The sequence below is a fragment of the Quercus lobata genome, chromosome 4 (assembly GCF_001633185.2).
Source record: "Quercus lobata isolate SW786 chromosome 4, ValleyOak3.0 Primary Assembly, whole genome shotgun sequence".
NCBI classification, from domain to species: Eukaryota; Viridiplantae; Streptophyta; class Magnoliopsida; order Fagales; family Fagaceae; genus Quercus; species Quercus lobata.
The window spans coordinates 42,839,764-42,857,366 of record NC_044907.1 but is presented as its reverse complement, the minus strand read 5'-3'; the positions used below and the strand labels follow the sequence as shown (position 1 = coordinate 42,857,366).

The 17,603-nt window shown below is 33.0% G+C and overlaps 2 protein-coding genes and 1 pseudogene across 2 annotated transcripts; 1 reads left to right on the top strand and 2 right to left on the bottom strand.

Annotated features, from left to right (window-relative positions):
- Positions 1–900: 900 nt before the first annotated feature.
- LOC115985240 (F-box/kelch-repeat protein At1g57790-like) lies at positions 901–1,845 on the bottom strand. Its single transcript, XM_031108207.1, has one exon. It carries the CDS (start codon positions 1,843–1,845, stop codon positions 901–903), a length of 945 nt encoding a protein of 314 aa, XP_030964067.1.
- A 1,318-nt stretch (positions 1,846–3,163) lies between these two features.
- LOC115985239 (F-box/kelch-repeat protein At1g57790-like) lies at positions 3,164–4,354 on the top strand. The gene has a single exon (XM_031108206.1). The coding sequence runs from the start codon at positions 3,164–3,166 to the stop codon at positions 4,352–4,354; it is 1,191 nt and encodes a 396-aa protein (XP_030964066.1).
- Positions 4,355–4,441: 87 nt separating this feature from the next.
- Positions 4,442–12,617, bottom strand: LOC115985238 (annotated as a pseudogene).
- Positions 12,618–17,603: the final 4,986 nt, after the last annotated feature.

The following is a 17,603-nucleotide window of genomic DNA, read 5'->3' as shown; positions in this document are numbered from 1 at the left end:
TCAAGGAGTCTCCCTAAGGTATTTATCTTATATTGCACACACAAGGTTAATGTTGTGTATTTTGAAAAGCAAGTATGTAAAATAGAAAAAAAAAATGCTAAAATATGCTTGAATTTTTTTGTAAAATAAGAAATGAAAAACCAAATTTTTATGCTAAAATGTACGAGTTTTTGGTCCACAACAACAGCTACAAGCAAATCAAAGCCCAAATGGGCCTTTAGGTATCTCAATAAGAATGGTCTTGTCGCCCACTTGGAAGGTCACAAGCCTATTGTCCAAGACATTTTAAAAACCCTATTTAATGTGACAAGCTGCTACATAGAGGGTAACATAGCTTTTTAATAATTTAATTGTCATATGGTGATATTGAAAATTTTCATTATTGTATTTAAAAAACAAAAATAAAGCCAATCAAATAAACAAGATAGATTTAACACTAACAAGACTTAATTACCTAAACCTTCCGTCCAAATTTGTGTTCTTTTTTTGATTTGTTTCAGATGTTATTGTGTTGATGGTTTATTGCTTTTTAATTAATTGTAATGTGATATGAGTTTTTATTATTATTATTTATTTTAAATTTAATTGCCAGAGGTTATTAACACATAAACTAGCACTTCATTTTGTTAAAAACTTGTAATAGAAGGAGATGGTATCCCTGGCAGTAGTCTTTGAAAACACTAATTCATTCTTATGATCCAATATGAACAATGACAACGAGGAGTCCATGAAAGGCAGATCAAATAGTTCATTGTTCTAAAATTATTGCTGACAATGTAAATAACTATTCATGCATAACAAAAAAAATTCATATATTACAACTCATAATTAAAACTATTAACCACAACAAAACATGTATACTTTAGGTTCAACATACTGCCTTACAGTAGGTCCAAAAGACTAAATCATTACCCAATATTGTACTAAATCACGGCTTACAGTAGAACAAGGTAAAGACTTTGAAATACATAGACTTTCCAAGTCAAACACGTAAAGAAGTCTCTGGTAGTTCATCGTAAAGTAGATTGAGTTTGTTTTAATTCCCAACTCTGTTGCCAAAGAATACATGCAACCAGTCTTATTATACTGACTTAAGAAAATAGTTCGATCTCCTATGCTCTTTTCTTTCACCCACCTCTTCTCTTCAAAATCCATTCGGAAGACAAAGAATCCATAGACCTCTTCCATGCGAAATCCAAAAAACATCATGTGAACTAGAAAGAGTTCACCACAAGATTCAACGATAAAAGCATCAAATTTTGGAAGGTCCAATGGTGATGGCCAAGGAAGTTCCTCCATTATAATTCGTGTAAACTGGACTGTTCGACCCACAAATTCAGCTGTATACAGAGTATATTTTAATGTCAAACAATAGATTGTTTTTCCAACCATTGCAAAGTTCCATAGTTGAACATCTTCAGCAAATATACCAACTTGTTTATTAAATACAAGGTCACCCTTCTGGCAAACCAAAAGAGAGCTTTCCGATCTATTGAAGAACAAGATATGACATTCAGGATCACTTGGAGACGATGATAGAATGCAGCCACTGTAATTAATGGATTCCAATGATGGGAGCTGAGCCGTTTCTAAAGAGATGGGATTCCAAAGATAACAATCCATTGAATCAGGATCAACCAAAACCAGCCATCCATGAGAACAAGCGTATATTAGTTTGTTGCACATCTCAGGAATATTTTTTGTCTGATAATGATTTTTTGATACGTCAAAGAAAGTTTGCCTCTGTCCTTGCTTAACATCAAGGATTACAAGCCAAGGATACAATCGAGAGGCAATGAAAGGATAGGAATGCGTATTTTGATTCTCTACTTTTGCTACTTCCATTTTGTTTGCGCTGTCACCAATTAAAATCACAATTAGTATATGAGATACAAAATAAAATAAACCACATTAATTGAGTACTTGGGATACAAAATATAAACCAACTAAGCTACTAAGGCCCAACAACCTAGGACAGTGTAAAACCCTAAATGGTTATATTGTTTATATAATGAAGTACAAAAAACACATAAAAACCTAAGGGTGTTTAAATGGAACAAAGGTTTATTAAAAGCACCGATTATGGAGGCAGAAAGTATTGGAAAGTAAGATTTGTTCTAGCAAGAACACAAAATCAGTGCACTAGTTATCAATCTAAGGCATGATTAGAATCAGGAATCATAAATCAAATTCAATATAAGCAAAAAGAGATGATAAGTGTTAAAGAACATAAATTCATTAGAGTTCAAAGCAAATACAAAAATAGATCAAAACCTGGATTCGAGGGAAGTCCTTGAACGAGGAAGAGCAAACTCAGGCAGATGCACTACTACTTGAGAGACAGAATATTTGTTTGGCGTTTGCCTTTTGAGGTTTTTCTCTTATTTGGTGGTGGAATAGTTTTAAATTGAAGAAACTTTGTATATATAATAAACTTCGTATTCCTAGTCCAAGTGCAATTCGTATTACTATTATTCAAAGGAAAGCCACCGCCTGTTCTAACTTCTACGTGCATTATTAGGAGTCTAAACAGAACTAATAAGTTTAACTTTTTAAGTGCATTATTAGGAGTCTTATTATTATTACAAGGAAAGCAACCGCCTGAATAGAACTAAGTTCCAAGTGCATTAGGAGTCTAAATAAATAGCTTATAAAAGCCGAATAGTGCGTTAGAAGTCTCAGGTTGATGACAGAAATAATTCCTTCAACAATCGATTTTTGGTGGTGATGAGGTTTCAGAGCCAGGAAGCTTGAAAGCAATCAAGGTATCGACCTTTTTCTTTTTTTTTTTTTTTAAACGAAATCAAGGTATCATGTACAACTTTTACTATCCGGTTTCTATTGAAATTTCAATTCGCAATATTGAAGTAAAGGTTTTGTATTTTGAGAATTCTAATTGATGTACCTCACTAGGACCACACTCTTAACAGGACTTGTTTTTAAACTTGCTTTTGCCTTCTTTTTTTTTTTTTTTTTTTTTGTCAAAATATTTTGTGTTCAAATTATTTTTATTTGAGAAACTCTTTACTTTGTGATAGTATATGAATTCGTTTTCTATAATTGTACTTTCAATTGAGAAACCTTTACAAGAGTGATACTGTTTCTCTTTCAGTATATAGCCTTTACGTAAAGAAGGACGAAATCGGCGGGAGTGGAACTACACATGGCCAAACAAATTGTTAGATATTCTACCGAAGATCAAGAAAATCAAGAAAATAAAAAGGGATTACATAGATCCTGGTCTCATCTTCCACCTGAGCTTCTATGTTTAGTTTCCTCATATCTTTTAGCTGGGGACTTTACAACCTTTCGTGTTATATGCAAATCATGGCGATCAAGCACTTCTCTTCCTCGACCAGCGGTCTCAACCTTAACTGATTCTCCATGGTCTCTATCTCCATGTTTAATGTCCGTTGGCTCGCATAAATGCACATTCTTTCACCCTGGGTACCAAAAGCACGATGCATGTGAGATCGACATTCCAGAATTATTGGATGCACGTATTCGCTTCTCAAAGTATGGTTGGTTGCTCTTGACTGGATATGGTTATGACAATTTTAGTGTCTTTTTCTTCAATCCTTTCACAAAGGAAAAAGTAGAACTCCCTAAATACACAAATAGAGAATCATTCGTTACCATGAGTTTTTCTTCTCCGCCTACTTCTTCTGACTGTTTTGTTATTGGAATTTGTGGGTGGGATGATTTTGGTTTCATTAAACGTGGTGAAAAACGTTGGACTTCTCATACAATTATTAATAGGCCAGAATTTACGCCATCATCATATTGCAACCCAATCTTACACAAAGGATTGTGCAATTGTTTGGGTGAGAATGGAGGATTAGGAGTATTTGATCCAAACGACAACCCAAGTAATTGGATTATTTATCATAATGATAAAATTCCCCTTATTCAAGAAAAGCTTGATTCAGTTCATCGAAGTTACTTGGTGGAAAGTGATGAAGGGAAGCTTTTAGCAATATTCATGGTTGAGGAGGGTGACACTAAGACACCAATTCATGTTTTTGAACTACCTAAGTTACAAGTAAATAAAAACATGTTGAAACCTCGCAAGATTGTCTGTCGTATTGTGAGAAGTTTGGGAAATAGAATCCTATATATCAGTCTTGGAGGGTCATTCTTAGGACCTGTTGTGCCAAGAGGATTGGGCAACCAGATTTACTTGCCAATTGTCCAAGACCAGAAAAACATATACTACTCTCTCAGTACTGGCAAGTATCATTTCATATTCGATGATTATTCTGCCAAAAACATTCATAGATTAGAACAACCGATGAATTGTTGTTGGATTCAGGGCAGGCCAAAACTGACTTTAAACAAAGACTTTGAATGGTGATTAAGAGAATTCCTCTCTCTCTCGCGCTAGAGATTTATAATTGATTATAGAGAATTAATAGATTGAGATGTACTAGTGTTGCTTTTCTTAAATATTAGAATTTATCTGACCAACACTCACATGCACGTTAAATATTAGAATTTAAATCACTTTAGAAAATGCTTCTGTGTACTATACTCCTTAGGAGGATATATCACACTATATTCTGTGTTATTGTTTAGATATTACTTACCGGCCTTGGGATGAGAAAACCAGAGAAGAGGTTCCAGAAGCTGAGGAAGAAGGACATAACAATGGCAGCAATTTGGGGGCCAGGAGTCAGAGCTACAACCATCATCCCATACAATATGAAGTACATAAAGCACATCAAGATAAATATGTAAAACCACAAGAACTTTTCAAGTCGCCAATGGAACCCAATCAGAGTAAAGGATAAGAGTGTAGGCAAAAGTTTGGATAGCAACATAGATTATCTCTACAGCCACCTGCAGGGCATAAGATATAAATGCAAATTATTTTTGCTGCAAGTCAAGAGTATTTTTTTTTTTTCCCTCAATTATTTTCTTTACCTGAGCAAGTGCATAAGGCAAGGCTGAATACATTCCCGCTGCTCTTTCGCGGTAGAAAACTGTCCTTTCAATTGCCACAACAGACTGCACTGCAGCAGTGTTGGTGCTTCCAAGGAAAAAAAGAGCAGCATACATAGCCTCCAGCAGATTCAGCAGGTCTTGTTCCTTTGCCTGTTGAAATGATAATTTCACCATTAAACAAGCACAGAAATAGTATTCTTAATTATAGGTCAATATTCTAAAAAAAAAAAAAAAAATTGTAGGTCAATGGTATGATTTTCCAACTAAAAAGAAGTGTATATATATATTTTATTGCTTGTGTAACTATGCAGAATTCTACAAAATGACTAGCTAAGCTCAAGTTAATAACTTTCTTGGACCATAATCTTTCCTAAGTGCATGCTTAAAATCATATAATATAAATGCGTTGTTTAACTAATCATACACTATAGGTTAATGATCCTGTGCAAGTGGACTACAATTTACTGTAAGAGTCATAACCATAACCTGGTAGTTGAATAAAATTATCTGGATAAAGATAGGAAAATTAGACTTATAAGACTTACGTCTTATCTCCTTTTTTCCAGAAAATTAGTCCAAATATAACACCAATGACTATTGTCATGAGGAACCGGATGGCATTGTATTGTGGGTTTCTCCAATAAGACCAATATTGCTTCCAAAAGCAAGCTTTACATTGAGTGACAAATGATTGGGAATATTTGGTGGGGAAGTAAAGGTCCTTTGATCCTGGCGCTGGTGTGCTTAGCTCTTTGATGAGTTCTTGATTCCTCCTGTAGAAGGAATCAATGAAGAAATACTTTGTATAGTTGAAAAGGAATTTGAAAATTGTAAGAGGAAATAAGGGGCTGGAATTTTTTGAGAATATCTAATGTTCTCCTTACTTGAACAGTTCAGAATTGGCATAAATTTCTGCAAAATCCACATCAAGTTGACCCTCAACTGCTGGAGAACTGATTTCTAGCATCCATGTTGCAGGATTATATCCATCTTTGATCGTAAAAACAATTGGGATAGCCTTCAATTGTCATAGATTAGTTTGTGACTAAAATTCCTAAGGGTTACCGCATTGATATCCTGCAGTGGCCATACACATTAGTTTGTGATAAAAACTTCAGAGTTACTGCTATAAATTGCTAATGATTCTCCAAGAATTGAGGAAAAAAAAAGTGCTATTCACCTCAAAGTATTCTACGAGCTTGTGAGAATGGTGACCGAGGGGTCCAGCAAAAATGACTTGTCCACCTCTCTTCATCAGCAGCAGCTGTGGACAATTTGATATATTTAGAAGTGTCATGTCGCTATAGGACAGTCAGACACACAGGTCTCAAATGCAAAAATGATGATATTGATCTATCCCATATACCTCATTGAAAGCTTCAAAAATGTCTATGCTTGGCTGGTGAATTGTGCAGACAACAGTTCTCCCTGTGCCCACTGTGTTTCTCACTGTACGCATTACAATTGCTGCAGCTCTAGCATCAAGGCCTGATGTCGGCTCATCCATGAATATGATGGAGGGATTAGCAACCAATTCTACAGCTATTGTGAGTCTCTTTCTCTGTTCAGTTGACAGGCCATCTACTTCCGGAAGACCAACTATAGAATTCCTCAATGGATTTAGCTCAACTAAGTCCATGACTTCCTCAACAAACATCTATAGCACAAAAAATGAAACTATGTTCAGTAATACCATTGGAAAAACTTAGTTCCTAGACATATATGGTGAATGGAAAATTGGAAGCTACATATTATGAGTTATATATATACTATTAATAGACAGTCATTCATGTCAAGAAATAAAGTTTGGATGGGTTAAGAAACTCCAATTTTGTTCTTGTCTTGACACCAAAATATTGTAAGCTGAATTTAGATAAAGAAAATTGAAATAAATCTAAATGGCAGAATCGAATCATGAAAATGACTCCAAGTTTCACAAATAATGATTTTGTGAAGTTGTTTTCTACCTACATGGCCTATAAATATATGGCACAGCCCAAAATAAGATGTTGTCTAATTATTTTGGGCTAATTAACTTATGGAATTAGAATATTGTGGCCTGAGGCACAAGTTTGTATTTTTTTCTTAGGAAGGATAAATAACCTATTAAATTGAAAAAAAAAAATAGAATAAGCTCATATAGAAATGACTTGCTTGGAAAATTAAATTAGATTTTGGACAAAAAAACATGCCTTTCGAGTTTCCTGCTTAACTTCCTTAGCAAGACGCAGCCAGACAGAGTACACAAGAGATTCATAGACAGTAACATTCGGTGAATGGATATCATTCTGTTCACAATAACCGCTATACTGAGAAAAAGTTGCTTGGTTCTCAGGTAACCAGATATGCTGATACTTCCTTCAATGTACCCGCCAGTTTTTCTTCCAGCTAGAACATCCATCAATGTGGTCTTTCCAGCACCACTTACACCAACCAATGCTGTTAAAATACCAGGCCTGAAAGCACCAGTAACATCTCGTAACAGTTGGAGACAACTTTCTTCAATTCCTTCACTCTTTGTTTCCTGATGAAGAAACTAGTGTTCAGCATCTAGATTTCAAAAACTCAAAGGTTTAGACTTTTGAATTGGAAAGTATTTCAAGATGTTAGCTTCTTGTGACACAAAATATTATGAGCCTAATTATTATGAAAACTTCACTATAGAGTTGTTCGATCTTATGTAGCATTTGAAATATCTTGACAACTTAAGTTGATGAGCAGGCAAGACATTCAAGATATCATTATCATTCAATTAATAGTCTAGCAGTCCACTTATGATGCACTCTACGAAGAATGATTAAAAGGTATAAATGATCAGTCCACTTATATTGACTATTTATGGAATCAGTTTCTCTTCTTTCTTTTTTTTCATTTTCTTCCGACTGTAAAGCGATTCTGCAAAATGGAAAGAGATAAATGAGAAATAGGACTTACAGCTGGCATATCGACATAGTAATTTACATGATTAAATACCAGTGACAAGGGCTGGAATGACAACACCATTCCTCTTCTAGTAGGTGCATTCTCTGCCTCACTACGAATTGAGTTTCTGGAGTGTTCTTTATTGCATCAACGCCTGTACTCATTCACATGTTATCATTATTAACAACAGGCACCATTTATTTCCTTAAAGCAACTATATAGATGATTTCATAAAGAAATAGAACTGCAAATTATGGAACCTTGAAATGATGGAGCGGTTGAAGATGTACTCATTTCTATGCCCCTCATCTGAAGCTGTCCATCAGAGGACTGCTTTCCACTCTTTTTATTATCATCCTCCTCAACAATAACGGATTTAGAATCACCAAAAGCTGCGTTTGATTTTCAAAGCAATGTCAGCTCAAAAATCTTATTTCAGTAACTGAACTGAAGATTAGTATGGTAAATGATTGCTTACAATTAAGAAATGTGATTGCTATGATAAAACAGATGTTAAGAAGCACAGAAAACCCGAGTGCCCCAACACAAATCCAGTACCAATAGTCTTCCTTAAACATGCCCTTGTTCCTAAGAAGAACCTTTCCGACGGTGGGTTCAGGAATACTTGGGTCAGGATTGGGCTGTAAAAAGGAAAAAGTGAAGACAATTAAATGAAGATATTTTGAAGGAACAAAATGACTGTTTGCAAGTTTGCTTGAAGATCTTACTGCACTCCATCTTTTGTCAACAAATTCATTGATGGCTATGACATTTTGTCCATACATCATGGGAGAAATGTAGTAGGCCCATATCATCCATGGTGCAATGTCATCTAAACAAGGAGAAAGAATTAGGTGTTTTCACTATTTCAAATATAATACCATTACATGAAGAACTGATCATCTTTAGACATATCTACAGAATCGTCTATGTTGAAAACCTAGTAGAATTTATAATTAACTCAAAAACATAAACTGCTAACCTTTGACAACAATGAACCCACCAAGGACAAAAACCAATAACAATGTAAAGGTACCAAGTGTATCTGACACAACTTGAACTCTTCCTAGTGCTCCAATAAACCGAAAGAGAGATAGGGCCATCTGATGGACACTGAAGAATGCCAATAATTGGAAGAAAAACCTAATAGAATTCAAGATGTGTTAATAACATACATCATAGATTCACATAGCTCATAAAAGGAAAATAAGTGACATAACAAGAAATTATATGTGCATGAAGTTTATTCATCTCTATGAAAGAACATATGTGTAGGCACATACCTACTAGGAGCAGGAGCAAACCCAATAGTGTAATATGTTAGGCAGGTCCATATTCCTGACTCCATCAGCGATCGGAATCTTAAGTAGCCAAATTGGTAAGCCAAAAGCCCATGCTGGATGGAGCAAGAAATCCACTTAAAAAATACAGGAAGCCTAAACATAGTTAATGAAAGTTCTGCCATTCCATTGAACTTAACATTAATGAGAATAAAGAACAATGCACCATAATATTTCCCTCCATCTCCTAATCGACCATGCTTCATTTTGGTTCTTAAGAACACTGTCATGGCAATAATTGACATTATGGTAATCTGGGTGGTCTTGAATATATATATAAAAGAGTTGTGCTTCATCAATAGCCACTCTCTTGCAAAGCATGCCTTGAAGAGTTCCCAATTAGAAATTCCATACTTCTCTTTTACTAATGCAGCAGGATGGGCTTTAGATCTATCATATGGAATTCGAAGCTCTTCAGAAAGCTTCTGGCCAATGTGAAAATTATGAAAGTGATCTACAAATTCAGGAACACTGGTATATTGGTAAGGTTCATTCTTTTTGCACCAATACTGCTCCTGATCCTTTTTGGAAGTAACCTCTTGCAAAAAGTCTGCAATTCCTTTCCTTTCAGGGCACTTGAAGCCCACATTTTCAAAAAATTCAAGTACATTCTCACGTGGACCTTGGTAGACAATCTGACCCTCTGAAAGTAAAATAATGTCATCAAAAAGATCAAAGGTTTCAGGCACAGGTTGCAGAAAAGAAATCATCATTGTCACATCCATTATATGAACCACCTGCCTCATGAACTTGACTATCTGGAAAGTGGTTGAACTGTCTAGACCAGTTGATATATCATACATGAAAAGAGCTTTTGCTGGTCCAAACCAGCATCTCTCCTGGATTTAGTATAATCATTCTTGTTAGACTTCTGTAAAGTCCAAAAATTATCCTAGAAAAAACACCGCCACTTAACTTTTATATGTAGTCCTTTTTTCCTATTTTGACATGCCTGTAGTAACATGCTTCTTTTGTCCACTGGATATGCCTCTTCTCATCTCATCACCCACCATAATGTCAGCACAAATATCCAATCCAAGAATCTGTTATGCATACTTTGAAAAGTTAGACAAGAAAATTTGCCTAATAAATACAAGGTCAATAACCATCAAGACAAAATGTCAACATACCTTGAGAACATAGTCTGTAACAAGACTTGTTTCTTGGCCTGCCATTGCTGTGGCTTTCATGAATGCATATATTTCAGGATCTGGTTTTATTCCTGCTTCTTTTTCTCGTCTTGACAATTCTGCCAACAGCTCATAAGCTGCTCCAACTCCCAAACAACGTCCTGAAAAGTCCAACGTCTCTCTGACTGTCATTTCCCTATGATGAAGATCGTCTTGGCTAATGTATGCACAAGTTCTCTGAGGAACAAATTCTGATAATTCATGACCACAGTAACTGACTCTCCCTGATTCCTATTCGTAGAAGTTGTTAATGAAAAAGTTAGAACAGCACAACATAAGAGTGGTCATCATTACTAGAAGTACCAAGAATTCAGCAATTATTTTTGGAAGTCATTGTGAAATAGCTGGCAAATCTATCATATTTCATATTAAGAAAAATTTTCAGGAATATGTCAAAGAAAGCAGACATATAGGACAAGCAAACAAGACTTCATGAACATTATATAAACTAAAATTTCCAGCATTACAAGCTCATTGCGCTATTCAAACAGAATTTAGCAAAACCATAGAATTTTTATTTTATTATTTTTTCTTACATACAACAGTCAACAAAGCCATAGACATTGTCCTAGTGAGAGAGAGCAGCAAATGACACACACCCTGAGATCCTTGTCCCTCTTCCCAGCAAGTGTCTGCAGCAATGTTGCTTTCCCTGATCCCGGAGGTCCCAAAAGCAGTGTCATTCTGGAGAAAAGCCACCAAATTAATCAACAAAACATATACAAGAAATTCAGAAGGTAAATAATGTATATAAAATAGCTCTGGCACTGCACATGAGAAGCAAAACTATATAGTTAATTCTAATGCTCAAAAAAAAAAAAAAAAAAAGGTCTTTCTGTAACAAATTGTTTCATCAAATAGTTCAGGGTGAGGGAGACAAACTACATCATAAGTTTTACACAATCCAATACCTTGATCGCTTCACTATTCCACTCACGTCACATAGAATCTTAACAGCCCTTTTCTTCGATGGCAAAGCTTGATTAACCCAAGAACCGCCTAAAGATCACAACAAAACATTTATCAATACATATACTAATCTGTAAAACAAATAGAAGTAACATTTCTACCATGACGCTTCGATGACAAATTTTTTTTACTTTCTCAGTGATGCATTGACAACTTGTCTGAATTTATATCTCACAGTCTTAGACTATCACTGTCAATATGTATATAAAAAATCTAAAATTAAAATCTACTTGGAATTTTCATTTTGACATACTTGAAAAAAAAAAAAAAAAAAAAAAAAAAAAAAAAAAAAAAAGAGAGAGAGCGGGATTATCTTTTGTCATTTTGCAAACCAGGCTATGAAATCAATCTTAGAAACCAATTAACATGAGAGAGAGAGAGAGGTACTATTTTTTTTTTCTTAAAATTCAAGAAACTATTATAAGCCTTTGAAATTTTGACTACCCTACCACATACCAAAATCCTCTCTATGGATTTACACTAGATTTCCAAGCTAAATTATAAAGAGATGACAGAAGCAGTAAAATTGGACTATGAAAAAATATAAAACTCTGTTATGCAATTCCTGTTGTGGTGGAAAGCATACATATAATTAGGAAAAAAAAAAAAAAACCCAATATATGGAGAGAAAAGCACCTCGATTGAATTCAAAGATGAATTCAGCAGAGTTGGGAGTGCCCTGGTGCCAACACATGCATCCCCTTCAATTGATATATGCTCAAACCGGACTTCAATCTTCGGAATGTCAATTCCCACCCTGAAAGTAAACAATGATATAAAATCAAAATTAATAATAGAACTTGGATACAACCAATTAAGCAAGGCACATACTAATACAATACCATACACTTAAAAAAAAATCTTACCTATCAGTCCTGTCCCTTATCCTACGAAGGAGCTTCTCATTATCTTCTTCAGCAACCTTGAGTACACTCTCAATGAGATGTTTCTTGTCCTGCACTCCAAGATTGGTAACATCAATCTCTTCATAACCAACTCTCCCATTATCCAAAACCTGCTTCAGCATTCCTTTCCTCAACCTATCATACGATGGAAGCCGCTCGAATGCCGCCCACATCAGCTCCTCTTCATCATCTTCCCTCCCACTCTTCTGAAACACATCACCTTGTACTGTCCAAGCCTCACGCATGCTCGACGAGGTCCAGCTTCTCTTGCTGCTGGATGACCGGAAACTCATCCTCTTGCTGCTCATGGACCTTACAAGTTCATCTCCAGCCACGGCAGCCGCCATAATGGAATACTATATTTATTTTTAGCTCTTTAAGCACCTGACTATTCCTCAAGTATATGTGTAATACTATACTTAGTACTTCTTTAATGCACTACAAAACTTATGTTGCCATAAAAATTCAAAATAGAACTAAAAAATAGTGTATGAAGAGTTCAAAGAAGTTTGAATGAGCTTATGGACATGTAAATCTTGAATACAGCATAAAAAGTTTTGAGCTAAATTTGGAGAGATGGGTGTGAAAGAATGTGAGGCTTGGTGAATTTGGAGGTGGTTTGGACATGATTTATGTAGGAGAAGATGGTGAGTTGGAAGAGCATGGTACTGACAGAAATGGGTATTAAAGAGTTTGCATGACATTGTCCCAAGTTTTGTCCAGGTTTTAGGAGGTCTGAGGCCGAGTATTTAACTTTTCCAAGACCAAAGACAAGACAGACGAAAGTCCGAATACTACCGCGCATCCCAAATGTAATTTTGAAAATAGCTAAAATTGGACACCAGTGACCAAACAACCTTTAATATAAATATAAATATAAATATATATATATATATATATATATGTGTGTGTATGTATAAGGAGTTATTTAGGGTCCGTTTGGATACAGCTGAAAACTGAAAACTGAAACTGAAAACTGAAAAACACTGTAGCGAAATAATTTTTAAATGTGTGAATAGTATCGTGGGACCCATTTTTAATGAAAAAGTTGCTGAAAAGTGAAATTTGTGGGTCCGTGAACAGTACACGATGTGCTGTGATTGGTCCAAAAAAATTTGAAAAGTCAAAGTTTGCGGCTACTGTTCATTGAACAGTGCATGAACAGTAGCCGCTTGTGGGAAAATCGCGTGAAAAAAAAAAAAAAAAAAAAAAAAAAACTGAAAAACGCAAACGCGGATTGGGCAAAAAACGCCCAATCCAAACGCACTCTTAATATCAAAATATAACTCACCTTTTTCACAATATACATCTCCTCAAATGTTGTAATAATGTAGTTTGAGAAGGTATATTAATGCGATTGTCACTTCATAAGTGTAAGTATCGGGACAAGAGTTAAAGTTAGTTTTCAAAATAAGCTTCACAGTTCACACACATATACACACTTAAAGCCTATTTTTTTGTTTGAGAGTTTAAGTGGCATGGAATAGAATGGGTAGGAGGGAACACTCATTTCTCTCTATTTCTTTAAAACCTCAAATTTTCATTCCCCCTGAAATTGGAAAGAGTAGGAGGAAATGAAATTAGATTTAATGATTTTTTTGCTAAAAATCTCAAAATACCCCTATATATTTAACTCTTTATTTTAAAATATGGGTCTAATAGTAATATTGTCATAAAATGATTTCATTCAATTTCCTTCATATTACCCTCAAATAAAATTACTTATATTCCATTATTTTATTTTGAAACATCCAATCAAGCTTTTCCCTTCTTTTCTCTTATTTAAATACATTCCATTCTATTTCATTTATTTCGATTCTCTTATGATTATTCAATTTCATCATCTTATGAACTCCCAAACAAAGCCTTAAATTAAGTTATAATAAAATTTATATCTTGTAATATATATATAAAAGATAAGAGTTCGAATATTTCCAATTTGAGTCGTCGTTTCCTAGGAATTGATACCGGATTAAATAGTACAGAACATATAGGAAAATATTCCCCTATACTTATTTTACCGCCACTATATTATACATCGATTGATGGCTTGATATACACTTTTTAAAAGGTGAAAATGAAATCTCTATATTTAGAAATAAAAGGAAAAGTGAAATTATTATTACCCATAATTAAAGGATGAAAGATTAAAAGGATAAAAAAATGTAGTACTTGTGTTTTTTACAATGTATTTGGTTGAAATGACAAAAAAGTAGAATTATTATGCCCTTATGTTTTTTTTAATAAATAAAGTTTTAATTTATAACGTCAGCTTTTGATGATTGTATTATTTATATAAAACTAAGATACTAATCGGTTTTTGGTATAGATTTTAATTATTAGAGATTTTACCAGTTAAACTAATTAAAACCTACAAAGTAAAAAAAAAAAAAAAAAAGGATTAATTTTATACTTATAATTTTTTTTTTTTTGGGGAGAGATAATTTCAACGGAAAGACTTGACCTAAGCGTGAAATGGTTTTTTTTTTTTTTTTTTTTGAATATTTTGTTCCATGCAGGTAGGGGATGGAACTACGTTGATACTTGGGGCCAGGCCCCTTACTCCCAAACCCCAACACATTTTAATATTTTATATGTATTATTATTGAAATTAATCTTTTTTAGAGTTTGGTCTCAAAAAATATAAATTGGCCCCTCCTAAAAAAGAAAAAAAAGTCTTCGAAGGAACTTTTAAAAAAACATTGTAGTATCTCATATAAACAATAACATTATAAATCAATCAATCATCAATATATATATATATATATATATATATAAGTAGAGACTTCATGTAGAAGAGCATGAGGTTCTACCAAGTGGCACATTCGTTGAGCTTCTTTTATTTAGGCTTCCACCTCATCAAATTTTACATTAATTATAGATTCTCATAAAAAAAAATACACATTAATTATATATAAGTATGCACTATATATATATATAAGAAAAAAAAATCACATGAGAGACCATGCAATTCTGTCATGTGGCGCTTTGTGAGAGTAATTTTTCATTTAGCTTTACACCTCAACTCCTTTACATATTTGGATTAAAATAAAATTCTTATAAGGATATCACTATTTTCACTGAGTGTTTAACTTACCACTATCATACTTCAATAACATAAACGTGACATCATAAATTTTAAATGATTTTTCCGTAAGCCAACTAAACATTTACATTTTTCTCAACAAAAAAAAAAAAAAAAAAAACTAAACATTTACATGAAATTACAAATTTTTAATGCTAACTCCAAGCCAATGTAGAAACAAAAATTATGATTAAAAATTTCAGCAAAAAAAAATGACTAAAACAAACAATCAACTTATTACACCACTGTTTTTTTTTTTTTTTTTTTTTTTTTGAGAAGATATTATACCACATAATAACTAATTTCTAATTTATGTAATTTTTTTCTCTACAGTTTAAATTCTCCATTCCCTAAATTTTGTATTACATCATTTGTTTAACAAAAATCTCTTCATGGTATTGGAACATTACTTCATGTTATTACTTTAAAATATTTTGGATATTCTATATAAGTTTTTTACATAACAGCTTAAAGTATTATCCGTGCATCATGCGGGACCATGGCTAGTTCTTTACTAATTAGTGGCTCTAATATACTTATATTTAAGGCTTGTAGTTAAAGAAAATTTATTATCAAATTCAAAATAAAATACCTATTTGGTATGAGTAATAAACTATTGTCTAAAGAATATTAGGTCTTATCAACCTCATTCTTAGCATTTACATCTAGGTTTGCATAGCAATTGCTATTTACCATCTAAAAAGCTAGATTATCTATTATATCAATGTTACAAAATCATGAATAGAACTCACCCTTGAAAACCAGCATACCAGGGTAGGGTGTCCAAGAGTTTATAAACACATAGACTCCTCTTATCTATCAATAATTTTAATCTAGCATTACTCGACATGATGGTTTACTCTGATACCAAATGTTACAAACTCACGGGTAGAACTCACTCTTGAAAACCGACTTGTAAGGTGAAGGTGCCCAAAAACTTATAAACACATGGTTAAACTTATACTTAACTCATGTAAGATACTAGAATCATAACAACTAACTCACTTTACAATATACCCAACATCTCAATCTCTATTCTTTTACCATTTCATTTAATTTTTTTATTCTTTATTTACATATAAAGAGAGAGAAAGAGAAAATATTTTTTAATAAAATAATATATTTGGTTTTAGGTACACGACTACAGTAATTGGTATATATATGAGAACTCACCATCCACAGTTGCTAAAAAAATTTAGCAATACATACCCAGGTAAAGGTTATTCTGGGAGTGTGTGTTGGTAAAATAGTAATTTGGGGGGTTTTTACACCCCAATGCTAATGCTTAACAATGCATTGTTTGGAACATATGTAAAATACTTCAATATTATTAGTTTTGTAATTTTCTTTAGTACTCAAGGACTTTTTAATCCCCTTATTTTCTAGTGTTTTTTTTGAAACTTGGGACTTAAGAGTCACGTGAAATGTCAACTAAAAAGAATATCGAGTTTTTTTAAAAAGAAATTTATTATAATAATTATTGATTTGTGTATTTTTTAGATCAAATAATTGTTATAAATTCTAAGAATAAGTGTATTTCACAAGTTTGTTAGTATTGTGAGTGGTACATGAAGTTATTTTTTTCCAAAATAAAATTCAAATGTAGAAGAGGGTAAAAAATTCAATAAAATAAAAATGATCTCACAACAAGTTACTAAAGCTAAAACTATATTATAAATATTATATAAAGGAATAATGCTATGTCTATAACATTTTTACAATACATTCACAACAAATTTTAAGTGGTTGGTTATTATTAGTAAAACAAAAATGTAATTTGATTAATAGGTTCAAATTAAAACCAATAATAATTAACCACCTACAATTTGTTGTGAAAATATTATCGACATAGTACTTCTCTTGCATAAATGCTCAATTCAAAATTAATTTTTATATAAAACTTATAGATCTTTGAATTATTCAATAATTGATTTGTGTGTGTGTATATGAAGAAATTAAAAATTAAGAATATAGACAAAGTTTAATTACAAACTTAGTTATAATTTAAGACTACAACTTCACTTAATATATTTTTTATCGGAAGTGAATTTTGACAAAATCTACCATTTTATTTTTTATTTTCTATTATTTATTATATATATCTTTCATACTTACAAAAATTTCTAGAATATAAAAAATTAATAGTTATGTTATCAATCAAATGTTTATATTTTAAGTTTTTGTTATATAAAATTATGCCCGGGCATTTGTTAAAGGATTATTTTTCTAAAAAAATTTTAATACCACT